This window comes from Symsagittifera roscoffensis, chromosome 3, assembly GCF_963678635.1.
Source record: "Symsagittifera roscoffensis chromosome 3, txSymRosc1.1, whole genome shotgun sequence".
Classification (NCBI taxonomy): Eukaryota; Metazoa; Xenacoelomorpha; order Acoela; family Convolutidae; genus Symsagittifera; species Symsagittifera roscoffensis.
Window position 1 is genome coordinate 51,919,068 of NC_087064.1, and position 16,470 is coordinate 51,935,537.

Below are 16,470 nucleotides of genomic sequence, written 5' to 3' on the forward strand. Positions count from 1 at the left end.
TGTTAGTTAAACAAGCGGCATCAATTTAAATGGCTATTTTTGTTTTTTCAATTTCCGTCCATTTGAATATAATTACTTGAGAGTGATTTGAGATGAGTAAAAGCAGTATTCAAAATGATTTTCGGCACTGTTGAACAATATTTTGATTTTCGGCACTATTGTACTAACCCCTTTAGTTTTATCGTAAAGTCCTTACGTTTAACGCTCTGTTTGCACATTAATTGAAGTGAGAGTGTAGTTTTCATTCAATATAGCAATTGAATTTGACAGGAAATGGAAACAAAAATCGAAAGTCAAACTGCTGAAAAATAATTTTCTCAACAGTTTTTTCTGATAAAAACCTGGGAATAAAACCTACAAAACATAAGGCTTCGCCCTGAGATTAAATGACTGTGGTAGCTTTTTGGCAAAAACTTCCAGAAAAAACGGCAAAAGTTTGGGTAGCTATCATTAAGCGAACCAAATTGTCTGCTTTTAACATACTTTCCGGAAAAAGTGGGTACATAACGTCTTTAAATAAAGTTGAATAACAACTATTGAAACACCTTTGCCAAAGTTCTGAACATAAGAAAAAAAAACTGGAACTATGCACATAACCATGGGCTGATTTTACTAAATTTTGTGTAAATATTTGCAGTTTTTTGCAAAATTATGCACTAAAATTGCACTTTTTTAAGCATCAACCGCTGTTCACGGAGATTTTTTTATTGCTTGATAAATCATAAAATTATCAATCTTTAAATTCCAGTCTGAACATTTTTTGAATGATAGCGTAGCATTAAGACATTGATATATATTGAACACAAAGATTTGATGTTTGTTGTCAGAACACTGTTTCGTAGTAAAGAAAGTTGTTTGGATCAATTTTAATTATTAATTCATTCAATAAGAATGTGTAGAAAATATTTTTTTATTTAAATGCTCGATATACGTGGTGGACACCTTACGTTACTGTTACGAATTTTGATTCAAACGAGACAGCCTGTGTATCAGTGCAAAAAGCGGATTATTGATCCGACTTTTGATGCGAAAGTGACGGAGTATTTGTGCTCGAGGTGGGTTTTTTTTCTTCAGACAAATTTCGACTTTTTAACTAGCCTTTTTGACGGATTTTTCTTATATCATTCAAAAGGTATTGTTGTCTTGAGCTTAAATTTGAAAAGATATTTCACCTGTGATTGTTTTCCGTATTGTTATGGGGGATTAAAGATTGCCATTTTGGCCATTTAGGGACAATTAACGCGCGATATAATTCGCGCTATTAACGCGTAAGCGGAGATTTAATCCGTCTTAAAAATTGCTCCAAATTGGTTGAAAGAAGCTTATTTGCTGCAATTGATTTGTTGCAAGGAGCGAAATCTATTGTTTTGTACTTTATATGGCGTGTGGGGGGATGATTTTCATAGAAAATTTTTTTACTGCTCCATAAACCTTAAAGGCAGTCGAAACATTCAGGGCTTCGCCGAATAGTTGTTGCGAAAGAAACAATTAAGAAACCATAACTTTAGGTAATATCAAAGTTCAAGTGAAAAAATTTGATTAGTACGAATTTTAGACCACCGATTATGTTGGCTCAATTCAAGTTGTAACGATTTTGTAGTTCGATGTAGTTCGCATAAAAAATTTGTCTAACACTTTCAGCCTCATAAATAAAATCTTCAGAGCGCGCATAAAATATTCCAGAGCATGGACAATAGGGCAATTTTCAATCCCCGATAGTCTTCAATATTTTTTTGTTTTGAGCTAAGCAGTTAATAGGTTCAATGAATTATAAATTAATTTTTGCTTACAACTACTATTTTGATAGCAGTAGACACTGATTCACTTGCGCAAACCACTCTACCTAGCGCAGCGGATCGATGCGGAAAAAGCGTTTCTTGCTGGTCGTTGAGGCGTATGAAATCATTGTTGTCTGGAAACAACATCGCCTGAAAGCTTTAGCCTCTCCTTCTCAAGGTCACTCAGTATATTACTATCAGTTCCCTTCGAGAAACATTGAAGTAGCTGGAAAAATACACCATGTTTTAAAGCCGTTTCTCATAGCTCCTCACCTTAGGCGTATGTTCCAGCCTTGACCGGTTGTGTGGTCCTGCGTAATGGTAACTGTAGGATTGGTAGGAATCTGGCACTATGATCATTGACAACATGTACGTCGGCATGGGCACAGAAAATAACTGATCCACTGTGCCTCGTCTCACAAAGTCACTAGTGCTGATTTCATAATCTGAGAACAGTTTCAAAGACAAATTGTGAGCCAAACTTATTTTAAAAGTTTGGAATTTTTTCAAAAATTTTTCAAAAGTTTGTACCACTTTTTAGAAACTGAAATCAAAATAGTTCTTGAAATCATATAACTATTGGTGTTTATTTATGCATTGATTCCAAATGGATAAAATTGACAGGGCGGTAGAAATTAGACAACAAAATTTATTGAAGCCATTAAGTAGATACCGATTTTGGTCTGCATGAACACTTTGTAGGTTGAGTCGTGTTGGATGATGACTGAGAAGTTGGATCTGAATCTGGGCTCATCTAGGCATGCGAAAAGAGAGCGCAGGTTGGCAGGAAAAGCACGCAGGGCGAAGATATGTCTGAAAAGTAACAGTCTTTATTATTCATTACCAATATTAACTAAATTTACAACAAACTAAATTTACAAATAAAAATAAAGCTTTAATGTCCAAATATTTTTTAAATTTTAATTGAAATCTAGAAAATATTATCACATTTAGTATCCGGAACTTCCCGATGCTTTTGTCTGGGTAAAAAAGTCGCCTTGTGTTTTTTTGAAGCTTAGAAAACAAAAATGGCAACCTTTGTCGAATGGAGTGAGACATCGTGCCAACACTCGCAAAAGACTCTTTTGTGTGATCGAATACAGACTCAGGTCCCATCAACTCCGCCGAAATAGGGAGGGTCAAATTGTATACACTCCCCACTCTCAGGACAGACCGGGTAGTCAACACCAGAAACTCGTGGGTGGGCACCCAAAACACCTGGTCGATTGACAGGGGCTGATTTGAGTCCAGATGGAAGAGCGTTATTTGGGATACAAACAGGTCCTCTGGTGAAATTTCAGGAGTTCGACGAGGTCCCTAAAACACGTTGTCTTAAGTAAACGTTGCCAAAATAAAACAGAGCATCTGGCGAACTTATGATTCAAGGGAAGAGTACTCAACCGCCACCACCCATCACCGCTCTCATAATGTACATTGCCGCTGGATTCCTTTATCGAATAAAAAAACTGAGAGACAAATACATAAGCATTACTAGACATTGGTTTATTTTTTGTTATTAGCTTCCACATGCAGTACACAAAATTTCAAAAAAAATTGTGGGCATTAATTATCTATTTTGACCCGTCGGTTTTTTCCAAAAACTTGCCTGCCAAGCAGTAAAGTTTTGGCAAAATGTTGAAAAGAAGTTTGTTAGCTGAGCTATTTATCTTTCCCTCAGCCTCACATCGTATTTTAAATCTGTAAAAACCTAACGAGAAATTTGTTGAACCGCTGAAAAAATAACGAAGTCATGAAAAATACTTTTCTTGCCACTCACAAAAATAATTTAAATCCTTCAACTAGGACCACATTTCTGAGCAATATACTTAAAATTGAAATCACAATTGAGCTTGTTCACGAGTTTCTTGTTTGTTCCGACCGCTGAAAAAATGGAGGAGCTTTGTATGCGGGTGTGTTTTAGTTTTTGTAATCTTTTTTTGTTTTCTACGCACAGTCAGATACCACGAATAATCATCGGAATGGTTCGAAAGTGATAAATGATAAGGAAATTTTTTGAGCCGTGACTCGAACAATGTTAAAAAATTCCAAAAAGCTTTTGCCCAGTGTCGGGAAAGTTCTGTATGAATTTCGTGACTTTTATCAAAGTTCCAGCTAGCTAAGGACGAGCGACTGAGTTTCGATTTTTTTTCAGCTCAATAAGTCTAGGTTCCTCATTTGTTTTTGCGAAACGTCAACTTTGCATTTAAATTAAAATTGTTAATGGGACTTCCTCTTTACAATTTTTGACAACTACTCAATACCTTGGGCAGATTTGTGGACATACACACGTGTTTGGTTGATTATCTCAAGTTTCACAAACGTTGATTGTTCAAAGATTACAAAATCGGGCATAAAATTTGTAAATAATGAGCAAAAATTTGATTCAAATAATTTATTTCGAAAAAGTGCTGTAAAAAGTTTGAAAAGATTCTAGGTTGAAAACCTTGAAATCAACATTGCTCTAATTCAATAAAGAAATGTTTCATAAATGTTTTTGGCAAGCACAGAACATCGATAGAAGGCGAATTGAAGTCATCCTCCCACTCTCACAGATGTGCGGTGCTGTCTTCCAAAAATGACGGTTAGAGGAGTAATCACCCTGCACCTAGCGCCCATGAATCATGATTGAGCATATTGTCAATTAAATATCAGTGTCTATAAAAGTATTAAAAAGATCAATTATAATCCATTAAAAGTTATGTCCTAATATTTTATAGTGAATATAAATCATTAAAGTCAACAATAAATCTTTTATAAAAGATTTTTTGGGAAAATATTATTGAATATTACAATTTTGTTTTAAATTTATCTCATTTCTTTTTTAGTACAGATGCTGCATATATGGTTCCCAATTGACATACTTTTCACGTCTAAAATTTTACATATATTACACGTAGATATTTTTGTCAAATTTCAACTCATAACAGTTTTATCATTTTTTTGTTTCAAAACTTCTTCTAATGACAATATAATCCACTTCTTGGTCTAAAATTTACAATTGTAAAGGATTAGAATGGAAATCTTATGTATCGGATATTCGCTGCTCTTATACTCGGCACGAGTGATATTATGTACGTGATTCAGTCTTTGTGATACTCTGGTTTTCAAAAAAGATCCTGTAGTGTTGTTGACGGTTACATATAATTTTGCCCCAAGTCAACTTGTCCCAGCCCAATTTGTCCAATTCCAACTTGCCCCAGATGACAACTTGTCCAATGCCATCTTGTCCCAGATAAAAAAGAAAACTTGCCCCAAATTTTTTGATATGCTCGTAGAACATAATGTCGGCATAAAAATGAAAGAAATTTTTGTTGAACAATTAAGCTTGAAATAAAATGCGGAACCATTAAAACATGCGCTGTATCAAAATGAGTTCAAAGCATGCATGAACAAAATGAAAGCGAAAAAATTTCAATGCAATTTCCATTTCGAGTTAAATATTTCAAAAGATTGATTGCAGATTTTGTATGCCCCTATAGCACAGTTAATAACAAAAATAGAAGAAGTCAAAAAATTTTAGTATGAAATTGATGAAATGGAAAACCGCAGGTACTGCATCGCCTCTAAAGCCCCCCTATACTGGGTAACCCAGAATAGGGGGCGGGAAGAGGGAAAGAACAAAATTTTTGCAGTATTGGCCTTTATCATATCTCAAAACTTGAACCCTGTACGATGGCTATAAGTTAAAAAAAGTGGTGACGTTATAAAAATAAGTTTCAAATGCGAAAAACAAATGCCGACAATTAAGTGGAAACTATGCCAACAATTTAAAAAGAGTTAAATGAGCTAGTGTGTATAAATAGTCAACAAAATGGTCTATGTTGAAAGTACTAGAAATGATTTGAATTTTTGCATGAATGTCCCGATATTTCTTCCGCCCTTGATTCTGCGCTCCCCCCATAGCCTTCAAAATGTTGAACTTCTGATTTATTGAGTCCATTTGAATCTTATCCAAGAAGATGTAGAGGCTTGGGTGGCTCCCTTGAAATAATTCTGTCACTCCAAGATGCCAACCTTCAACGGCGTTTGTCGTTCATTTCAAGCCTTCCGCTGCTTCTTGGGAATGGTTCCAGAGACTCATAGGGAATAACGATTGCCTGCTGTTTCGCTCTTTTGTTTGCCCTTTATATAACTTCTCTGAAAGTATGAGGCAAGTTCGTCAATTTTATCTGACAGGCTTCGCTCATGATCTAATTGTCCACCACGTGCTCAATCTCCTCAATGACGCTCTCGATTGGTTGTTCCACTAAATCAGTTGGAACAAAACTAAGAGCGGGTTTTGATAGCAGTGCCAAGCTTAGCTCGCAGTTATTTTCATAGGCTTTCTTTAAGCCTAGCTCGTTAGTTTTGCGTAAAAAGGCCTGGCAGAGGTGAAAGTAACAGCCTTTGATTGAAGACTCTGGAAACGCACTTGTAAAAGCGTTTACGGCAGCTTTTTAAAAATCTAGAAGGATCCTCGATGGTTGCGCGTTATCAGAGACAGACGCGATGGCTTTCAGGAATTTTAAATTCGTCTGTTCAGTTTTGTTTGGCAGTAGAGCATAAAAGCATGGTGGGTAAAATCCACCGATTTGAATGTGTATGGTATAAAGCTGGTAAAATTGCATTGGGCAAATTTTGAATGTACCGTCGCAAAGTTAAAGAGAATTGTGAACTCTTAAGGCATGAACATTATCTCGATCACCGAAAATCAAAATTCGCTCAGGATCCATATCTCCACTGTCCAATAAACAGAAACCAGAATATTCCGTCTGAATTAAAAAATGCCTGTCTTTAAGAATTGGCACGGACGGGACCACGTTCTGTTTCTGGCGGTTAAGAGTTCTGTTTATTGCTGCACGACTGGGCAAGGATAGTTGAACAGCTTTCTCATCAGTTACTTCCTGGAGACAAGTGGCAATTGTACTACTATTAACAGGTATAATTTGCTACCTGGCCTCTTTTTTCATTTGATGCATGATCGTGTTTGCCTCAATTCTCCCAGGTCTAACATCGTGGTTGTGCTCGTTTTTTGTTGAGACGAGTTCATCTCCTGCTGTGATGGCTAGCATGCAGCATTTGTGTGAACTGTATCTTGCGCATCTCCGGTGCTCAGTAGATTTTGTCGTTTGTTTTTTTGTGAAATCGTGTCCGTCAATAATTAGCGTTCGTTTATTTTGTTGCGATATTCCCCACGTAAGGTGACTCATTGTATTTATGTTGGATGTTTAAGATCGAAATGGTAAACATTGAGCAAAATGATCGAAATGGTAAGCAAAATGAAAGAATAGCCGTGTTTCATTTTGTTTTAAAGGCGCTAATTGAGGATTATTGTCGAAGTTTGGCGTGTAATTACCAAAATTTGTGGTTTTTCAGGCTCAGCTTCGAATATTTTCGATTATAGTTTTTTGGTTATCTCAAAACGAGTCCAGTGTACATTAGCACTTGCTGGTCCTCAATTTGAACATCAAAGAATCAAGTAAAAGTGTTAAGTATTGGACAAAACGGCATAGGACAAAATGTCATGTGGGGCAAGTTGGCATAGGACAAGTTGCCTTGTAGGGCTAGTTAGTATAGGGCAAGTTGGCATAGGGGCTATTGACTTGGGGAAACAGTCCTGACACCTTGTTGACACACCGTGAGATATTTGTCTTGATTAGGAAACTAGCCCCAAAATCAGGGGTGGACCTTGAATTTTAAATTTTATTGAGGGATAAAGAGCGGACTTTAAAAAACATTTCAAAAAAATGTTAATTTTTTCTTAATTTGATCAATTTAGTTTTATGATTTTTGCTGAAACACCATGATTTGACAAAACTTTTCCCGTCGGTTTTTTTACGGCACTTGCTCATCCTCAAAGTTAGTATACATTGCCGCCATAGGCTCGTTCAGGGAAACTCTAGGATAAGTCGGCCGAAATGGATGAGGTAAAATAGTGCAAAATTGGGGACCCTTGGCTTATGACGAAAGGTCGATTCGGTTTTCATTTTTATGCCAAAAAAGCCTGCTAAAAACTGGGCCCCTGTTATGACATAAAAATTGCACCGAAGTTATGAGATCAAAACAAGGAGGGCGGTTTTTTGCAGACCATTTTTATTCACAATTTTATTGGGGAGAAAACAGCAAATCGTATTAATTTTTTTCGGTGACGCTAATTGAAAATGACTAAAATTTTCAATGACATTAATTGAGAAAACTTTTTTCAGTTTTTTTTATTATGCAACGCCCTCGATCAAGTTCCAGTTCCGCGCCTTAGACAAACTGTTCAATACAACACAGAACCCTAAATGCAAGCATGTCCTATTTTTAGATGAAGCCGCCCACATTGTGGCATGAACAGCTTCATCATAAATTGAACTTTCCCTATTATAGATCTGTAACTGGAATTCAACTGGAATTCAACTGAAACCGGTTTCTATCTTACTCTGTATATAAGCTCCAAAATTATAACTAAGTTTCTCAATTTCAGATTTAATAGCTGAAATCAATCTTTTGTTGCTTTGCGTATTTGCATTCGGAGGGTGGTGGTGGTGGTAGGGGTAGTTAGTACTATAATGAATTTAGTGGGCGGTTGGGTTGGGGGCAGAGGCTCCTGCTAATGAAGTTAGGCGATCGGAGGGAGATGTGCCGGGTGGACCCATCACGTCCAATTACCACCCATCGCCAAAACTTCCACTCCAGTTAATTCCAACTGAAAGCAGCAGAAATAAAGAGGAAGCGCCCTCTTTTCAACCACTGTGTTATTATGTCAGCTCAAAAAATAAACGTGAAGAATAGCCAAAAAACGAAGATTTTTTGTCTCAAGTGTTTTAACTAATGATAAAAACTTTGATTTTCTCATAAAAACAAATTGATTTTCATAGCTCTCCCAGAGCACCAAGAAGACCCTGTTTTGGCTAAACTTTCTGCCCCGCAGGCAAACTTTTGAAAAAAAAACAGGCCAAAAAAGGCGTTTTAGGCGGCAGTTTTTGGAAAAATTTGACCAAAAAAAACGCGGTTTTTCGGCGCGCGCTCTCCTCTCAAAGTTGGTATATGTTGGCGCCAAAGGCGCCTTTAGAAAAGTTTTAGGGTGAGTCAGCCAAAAATAGATATCAAAGTGGGACCCTTTAGGTCGACAGGGGGTCGAATTCACTGTCATTGAGAGGATCTCTTTAACTGACCAGGGGGAGACTCGTTGCCAGGTACGAAGTTCTCATATGCTTAACCATTGACTTGTCTCTTTGTAAAGGGGGGGGGGGGTAGTTAAAATGTTCCTATTAAAAAATAAGAAAGACAGTTCTCCTCGGAGTTGATGATCTAAAAATATCAGCTAATAATCTCTAGCTAATAAGCTTTCAAAAAAAAATTAATTTAAATAATCTGGACAATGGGTGCACAAGAATTTTTTGACGGGAGCGGTTTTTCGACCACTTTTCTGAATTTGTGACAAAAGTTTCAGATATTTTTTTTGAAAAAAAAGACCAACAATGACGTTAATTAGAAACTTTTGAAACAATGATTCAGAGGTGTGGAAGCATATTTCCGCTCATCAGTTTTTCAGAATCGAAATCAAAAGACACTGAAGCAAGTTCTGTATCGTAAATTGGGACGAAGGTTCGAAGGGTCGAATTGGGTCTACTCGGCCTCAAAATTTTCTCAAGGGTTAATGTCAACTATATTTTTTCCTCAATTTCCTAGAAAGCGATTAATCATATGTTTTTAAAGTAACAGTAACGACTACATCAATATCTCATCGTGAAAGAGTGAAGTTATCTTGCAAGAATCTTGCAAGATTCTTGCAAGATCTTGCAAGATGAAGGTTATCTTGCAAGATCTTGAAAGAGTGAGGTTTTTCTTGCAAGATAACCAACTATGAAACTTTCTTTAATTTGATGAAAATACTCAATTAGCTTGAGGTATTTTGTATCTTGTGAAGTTATCTTGCAAGAATAACTTCACAATAACTTCACAAGACAGTGAAGTTATCTTGCAAGAATCTTGCAAGATTCTTGCAAGATCTTGCAAGATGAAGGTTATCTTGCAAGATCTTGAAAGAGTGAGGTTATTCTTGCAAGATAACCAACTATGAAACTTTCTTTAATTTGATGAAAATACTCAATTAGCTTGAGGTATTTTGTATCTTGTGTTCACATAAATCCAATTAGTAATTAAGTTCATCTTATTATGAGATTAATATTTCTTTTTAATGTTGATTTGTTCAAGTATTTAAATTTTTCTACTTGGTACAGGTAAAGTGTCTACAATTTACTTGCATTTTTGTGTAAATTTTTTTTTCACAGAAAAAATCATGTCCTGATAGAATTAAGGTTATCATTAATGGAGGTTGTCTTGCAAGATCATGCAAGATTCTTGCAAGATCTTTTAAAGAGATGCATCTTCTTTAAAAAAATCTTGCAAGATTCTTGCAAGATCTTGCAAGATAACACTCCTTGATCAACTAGGGTATATTTGATGGTTGTCAAAATCTACCAAAGACAGATAAAAAGACAATTAAAATTCCCTCCGATTACTTTTTATGAAGAGTTGTTGCTAAATACCAATTTCGGTTACTCTGGAAATAAGGCAAAATTAGTGGGTGACAAAAAGGTGAAATAAAGCGGAAAAAAAATGAAAAAAGTTAAGGCTAATCTCTGGCAGATGAAATTCGCGCCGAACCAGATTATCCATATTGATTTCATAACCCGCACTGAAGGCAACATTGGAGGAAAACATAAGTAGTTCATTTAGTTTTTTTTCTGTTAGCGCCAGTGTAAAATATCAGTTTAGTAGCCACCCCGAGCTGAAAATTTACGGAGATTAGGTCGGAGCTAAATCACAATATTCTTGGAATCCATTTTAAAGGCACAAATATCAGAGAACAAAGAAACTGCATTTGACCTCAAACACTTTTATGACAATATAAAACGAGGCAATTTGCTGCCTTAAATCGAACATTTCCGCCTGGAATTGAACATATTGTTGCCCTATTTCTGAACCTCAAATTAATCAATGCTAAAATAATCATAGTAGCTGTTAGATGGAAAAAAATGGTATTAGCATTTCAAAGAAAATTTCCAAATCGAATTCTGTGGTTTTTCTCTCATTGTGGAAATAACTGAAAAAGAAAATATTTTCTGAAGTATTCACACGAGCAAAGTAGATTGTAAGAGTGCTTTGAACTTACGCACTCTGGAAATACTTCAGAGGGAGGTAAGCATCGGGCCAAATCATTTGATCATTAGCGGGTATGAAAGGAAAGAACAGTTATTACAAATATTTCACATCTCAACAAGACCAATATATATTTGAGGTCAACTATTAAATAGACCAAAAAATATTTCAAATTGTCAATTGAAAAAAAAAACAAGAGAAAAGTAATTTTCAAAATCTTACTATATTTTTTTGAAATCTCATTTTTTGGAGATTTTTTCGAAAGGTAAATTCAAGCAACTGGCTGCAAAAAAAGTGTCTTGGGTACAAAGCTTTGATTTATATTAGCTACCCTTGGAGTGCAAAAATACTGTCTATGGAACCTAAAGATATGGAAATTCAATTAGGCGAACAATTGAAACCAAATGAGGATCGAACACCTCACTCAAGTTCAAAAGATGCCGCCGCCGAAAATTAAAACGCTAGACAAGTTGTTTCAGAAAAATAAAAAAGAATGAAAAACAACAAAAGGTTGTGAAGAGCAATGTTGCCTTAAAAACATTCTTACTGAAAAAGAACAAATTTCTTGAACAATTTCTTTAAGGGTTCTTAATTTTTCCACTCGGTGGTACCTCACGGAAAGTTAGTTTGAAGGACGTTCAAGATCTTGCAAGAGATCAATCATATTGGACTAAACATTTATAATAATCAATTTTAATCAAGCATGAACTTAGGATTTATTCCGAGTCTGAAAATGGCAGTTTTCACCGTTTTTTATAGGTTTTTCAACGGATTGAAATTATATGAAAAAACAGAATTGACAATAATTGGCAGACTGAACAAGGATATTTTTGTCGAAATTATTGCACAACTCATGATTTAAAGTTCTACTCCTCTCAATCAATAAATATTCACTCCTGAAGAAAAACCATAACAAAAATAGCAAGAAACGCAGCAAATTCAAGCCCGGAATAAACTGGCAAGTGCTCCAAATCAAAAATTGACATTTCCGTAGAGGGTATCTTAATTAACTTGTCGATGGTTTCAATCTAAAGTTTGTAACAATTCAAGGTAAATGTTGTCCAAAAATGTCCTTTAAATTAATTTTGGAGAATAAAAACCTGATTTGTGTTTTTATTTTTTTTCGCAAACAATTTACTTATAATTCATTTTTGATTAATAAAAGCGGGTAGATGCCCAAGGATGTCTGCAAGCAAGCATTTGACTTGGCACTGATTCAATTGAAGTTGTAATCGATATTGAAATAACAACAATCATAGATATTGAAAAGCCGAATTTAGTTCGACAAAGTTTTTTTAGAAATGGTCGGAATTTTTTTCAAAATCTCTGTCACAAAACTGTTCATTAGGCATCAAATCCGGTGAGTCAGGAAAAATTGGATCAACTTAAATTTGTAAGTTTTTTTTGCACAATTTTTCACTTGGTCCGGCACAAAGGAAAGATGCAATATCTTGAGGAAAAATAAAATATTCGGGTACTAACGCATAAATGGCGCTACTTCGGGTCTCAAAAAATCATCCATATACTGGTCGTTTTTCAAAACTTTATTAATGAAGACAAAACTGTTTTAGCATTTTTCATTGATACCCGCATTACAATAAATCTTGTTTTTTTTCTAGTGATCTTTTTGCATTGCATTCATTATTCGATCTTTTAGCCTGTGGCGTCAAAAATATGAACATTTCTCTAAAATTGCCGCAAATTTAATTGCTTCAACAGTTTGGTTATTTTTGGCAAAATTGTAAAAAACCATTTTCAATGTAATTTTTTTCAAGAGACTACCCAAAATATGCATTTCCTGTTCACGGAAGATGCAACGCATGATCAAACTTTTAATTTCATTTTAAGTTTGAAATGTGTTGAAAAATTTAGGCTTGCGCTTTATTTTTCCACTAGTGTATGTTGCATCGAGAAGCAATGTGACACAAATCAAGACAAAAATTGCTCGTTTGATTGTTCAAGTAAAGCACCGAAACATATTGCACTTAGCGTTTTTTTTTTCAATTATAACAAGAAAACATATTGAGCACATGTGTCATGTTGTAAAATGTTTTTGTGGGTATATAAAAACTTCGTGTTCATTTTCTCCTAAATTCCGAAAAAATAAATCAGTTTTTACGTCAGACATTGTTTTCTTGTTTTTAAATTATCAACTGCTTCCAGAAGCTGAAAGCCAATGACATTTAGTGTTCCCGAGGGCGGCTTCTTCTCAAAAAATCAGCATATTAGGATTTTGATTTATAGTCTGTCATATAAAAGAGTTTTGAAAAAAATAGCTTCTGTCCATTTTAGCATGAAAAAATTTACTCGTTTTTCCTCAAATTATAAGTGGGCAAATAGATTTCATTTTAGCTTTCCGTTCACAATTTGAATAAGACATGACACACAAAATTGATGGGCAGAAAAAGGCTAAAAAAACGAGATCGCCAATTTTGTTCAGCCTTAATTGCTGTTCATTAACATGCATAGCAAGTTCGATTATTTTAGATTTAACGTGAAGAGAAAAATTTAATTCCAAGTCGACAGAAATGAGTAAAAAGTGCGGATCTTCGGAAAGCACTACTGCTAATAGTGCGGCGCGCCAAAACCCCGTTTTCCTAAATTGAAGTTTTCAAATGCAATTTAAAATCTCCCTGTCGCCAATCAAGCGCTGAATTAAGATGTTATTAACAAGAATCTAGAGGCAATCTACTACAAAATTAGCATTTTACGGAATTCATGTCAGCTTGCGACAGTAGCGCCGACATCTTGAAATTTGGGCTCCAAGGGGCATAAATTTGTTTAATGTCATTACATCAGAGAATTGGCTGTGCATATCAATTTATAAACTATCTATTCCTTAAGAAAATAATACAAAAAATCTAACTATATAAAAGCACTTAAATTTTGAAACTCATCATCGTTCCATAATTGAAAAAAATGGTCCATGAATTGAGGAACAAACTGGAAATGTTGTTAAGGTCAGTTAATACGCAAAAGGTGCTTGCAGAAAATTAATTTATGTCGCCAAATAATAAAACAATTTTTTCTGATTATAAACAAATTTGGGACGCAGCTAGATAAAGTAGTATATGAGCTTATGTGGGTATGCCGCCGTAAATGACTAATAAACTAGCATTTTTCGAACTAGTGTAAATGACCTAAAACGGTGCAAATAAACTACAAAAACAGAGACACGAATGCTAATATTAAAAGGCAAAATCCTGATTGTTCCGACTGCACATTGGTGCTAAATGCACTTTTACGAAAACTTTAGGATGGGTCAGCCGGAATTGGTTGCCTTGAAATAGTACCAAAGGGAGACCCTTTGTAAGCTTTTGGCAACCAGATTTAAAAACCTATTAGTAATAGTAGTTAAGACACTTCACTCTCTGGGGGGGTAAAAAGTTTGCTACGGGTTGAAACAGTAGCAAATTTTCAAAAAAAAATTTTTCTTCCGTGAACATAAAGACAAAATTTGTTCAGCATTTTCATCCTCAAGTTTCATTTTCATCTTCACAGTTCATCAAACACTTCAAACACAGTTTGTGATGCTGAAAAGCTTTCATCTTAATAATCATGGACAAAGAACCTTTTTTGAACCATATCAGATTGATAGTAGAAAAGCTTTATCAACTATTTATTTTAAGTTTTAGGGGAGAAACTAAAGCACAAAAATAAAATGCCCAGCGCCAAAATTTTTTTGATCAAGTATCTAAAAACATGTTATAAACAACTTTCTCGAATTTTAGCTCAAGTCATGTGAGATACATCACCAACAAATTATAAAATATCACAAGCTGTTAATCTGACATTCAAAAATTTGTGAAAAAGAAACAGAGCGGGGGGAATTTTCTTTACTTTCCTTTTTTTCTTTAAAAGTTGGCACAAAACGAAAACTTGACGAAATTACCTATAAAAAATTCAATTCAAACTCATTGAGAAAGTATTTTGGTTAAAATAATTTTGAAGAATTTAGTAGTGTCTTCCTTTATGAGATCGATTTCAGATAAACTGTTTCAGCCATTCCCCAACGTAATCAAAGAGAGTCCGGGTTAATAGGTGTTGAGATGAATTTTTGGAGTTTTTTTTTCAACTGAAGTCTCATTTGAGATTGAAATATTGACTTTGCTTTTTTAAACGCTTCTGTGAAAAACTCTATTACAATCAGTTTTTTTAAAAGAAAAATCAATACATTACCACGCAACTCTTTTGGCAACCTTTCTTAATTATAACAAGACTGCTCGTATCAGGGCGAAGCCTTGAATGTTCTGACTGCCTTTTAAGGTTTATGGAGCAGCAATAACATAAAAAAATTAAATGAAACAAAAGAAAATGAAAATTTTTTCTTCTAAAATTTGAATTTTTTAAATGAAAATCATCCCCCCACACGCAATATAAAGTACAAAAGGATAGATTTTGGCAATTAAGCTTCGTTCAACCAATTTGGAACGACTTCTAAGACGGATTAAATCTCCGCTTACGCGTTAATAGCGCGAATTATATTGCGCGTTAATTGTCCCAAATGGCAATCTTTAAACCCTCATAACTTTACGAAAAAATAATCACAGGTGAAATATCTTTTCAAATTTAAGCTCAGGACAACAATACTTTTTGAATGATACAAAAAAATTCCGTAAAATGGCTAGTTAAAAAGTCGAAATTTGTCTGAAAAAAAAACCCACCCCGAGCACAAATATTCCGTTACTTTCGTATCGAAAGTCGGAACAATAAAGTCTCAATAAAAACAATACTTGGGATTTTTTTGCACGTCCTTACAACAAAACTGCTCGCGTAATGGTTAAATTTTATTAATTGTTGTGCCAGTCCTTTGGGCGATTGATATACTTTTGTTGCTTCACTTAGGCTCTATTGGTTTATTTTGAGCTCAGTAATGCCATACTAGGATCAGTTAGCTATCCTTATTGTTCCTTCCGTCGAAGAAAGAAAGGCATAAATTTGCTCGGGGTGGTTTTTTTATTCAGACCAAACCTCAAAAACAGGAATCTATGATGACTTTTGTGGTCGGGCTCACCACTAGACTAACCTAGTTTAGCCATTGCAGTGAAACGTGCAGTAGAGACGTGACTAAAAGAGCACAGTGATACTTTGATGCGGAAAGTTTAACGCGCATTTTTCGCGCGTTTCGAACTATCCCGCACCAAAAAATGTTCCACATCAATTGAGGCAGGCTAATTTATAATTCCATACACGATTCTTAATATTTAGGCTAAAATCAAGAGTTTGTGGTTATTTCATTAACCAAGAATTATTCGAGACCAGTTTATGGGCAGTCTGAACATTCAGAACTCGGTTTAATAGGTGTTGAGAAGAAGTTTTGGAGTTTTTATTTTCAATTGAAGTCTCATTTGAGATTGAAATATTGACTTTGCCTTTTTTAAACGCTTCTGTGCAAAACTCCAATACAATCAAAGTTTTTTTTAGAAAAGTCAATACATTACCACGCAACTCTTTTGGCAACCTTTCGTACATATAATAAAGTCTCAATAACAACCATACTTGTGATATTTTTGCATGTCCTTACAACAAGACTGCTCGCGTCAGGGTTCAATTTTATTAAAGC

General features: G+C 35.0%; 1 protein-coding gene across 1 annotated transcript in view; it reads right to left on the minus strand.

Moving 5' to 3' along the window:
- Positions 1-16,470, minus strand: part of LOC134841314 (uncharacterized) — a 50,057-nt gene that overhangs the window by 16,614 nt on the left and 16,973 nt on the right. Inside the window, exons 3-5 of the mRNA XM_063857213.1 lie at positions 2,815-3,095; positions 2,452-2,591; positions 2,052-2,224 (exon numbers count right to left, since the gene is read on the minus strand). Coding sequence (XP_063713283.1) covers positions 2,052-2,224; positions 2,452-2,591; positions 2,815-3,095 — 594 coding nt within the window. The remainder of the gene's footprint in view (positions 1-2,051; positions 2,225-2,451; positions 2,592-2,814; positions 3,096-16,470) is intronic.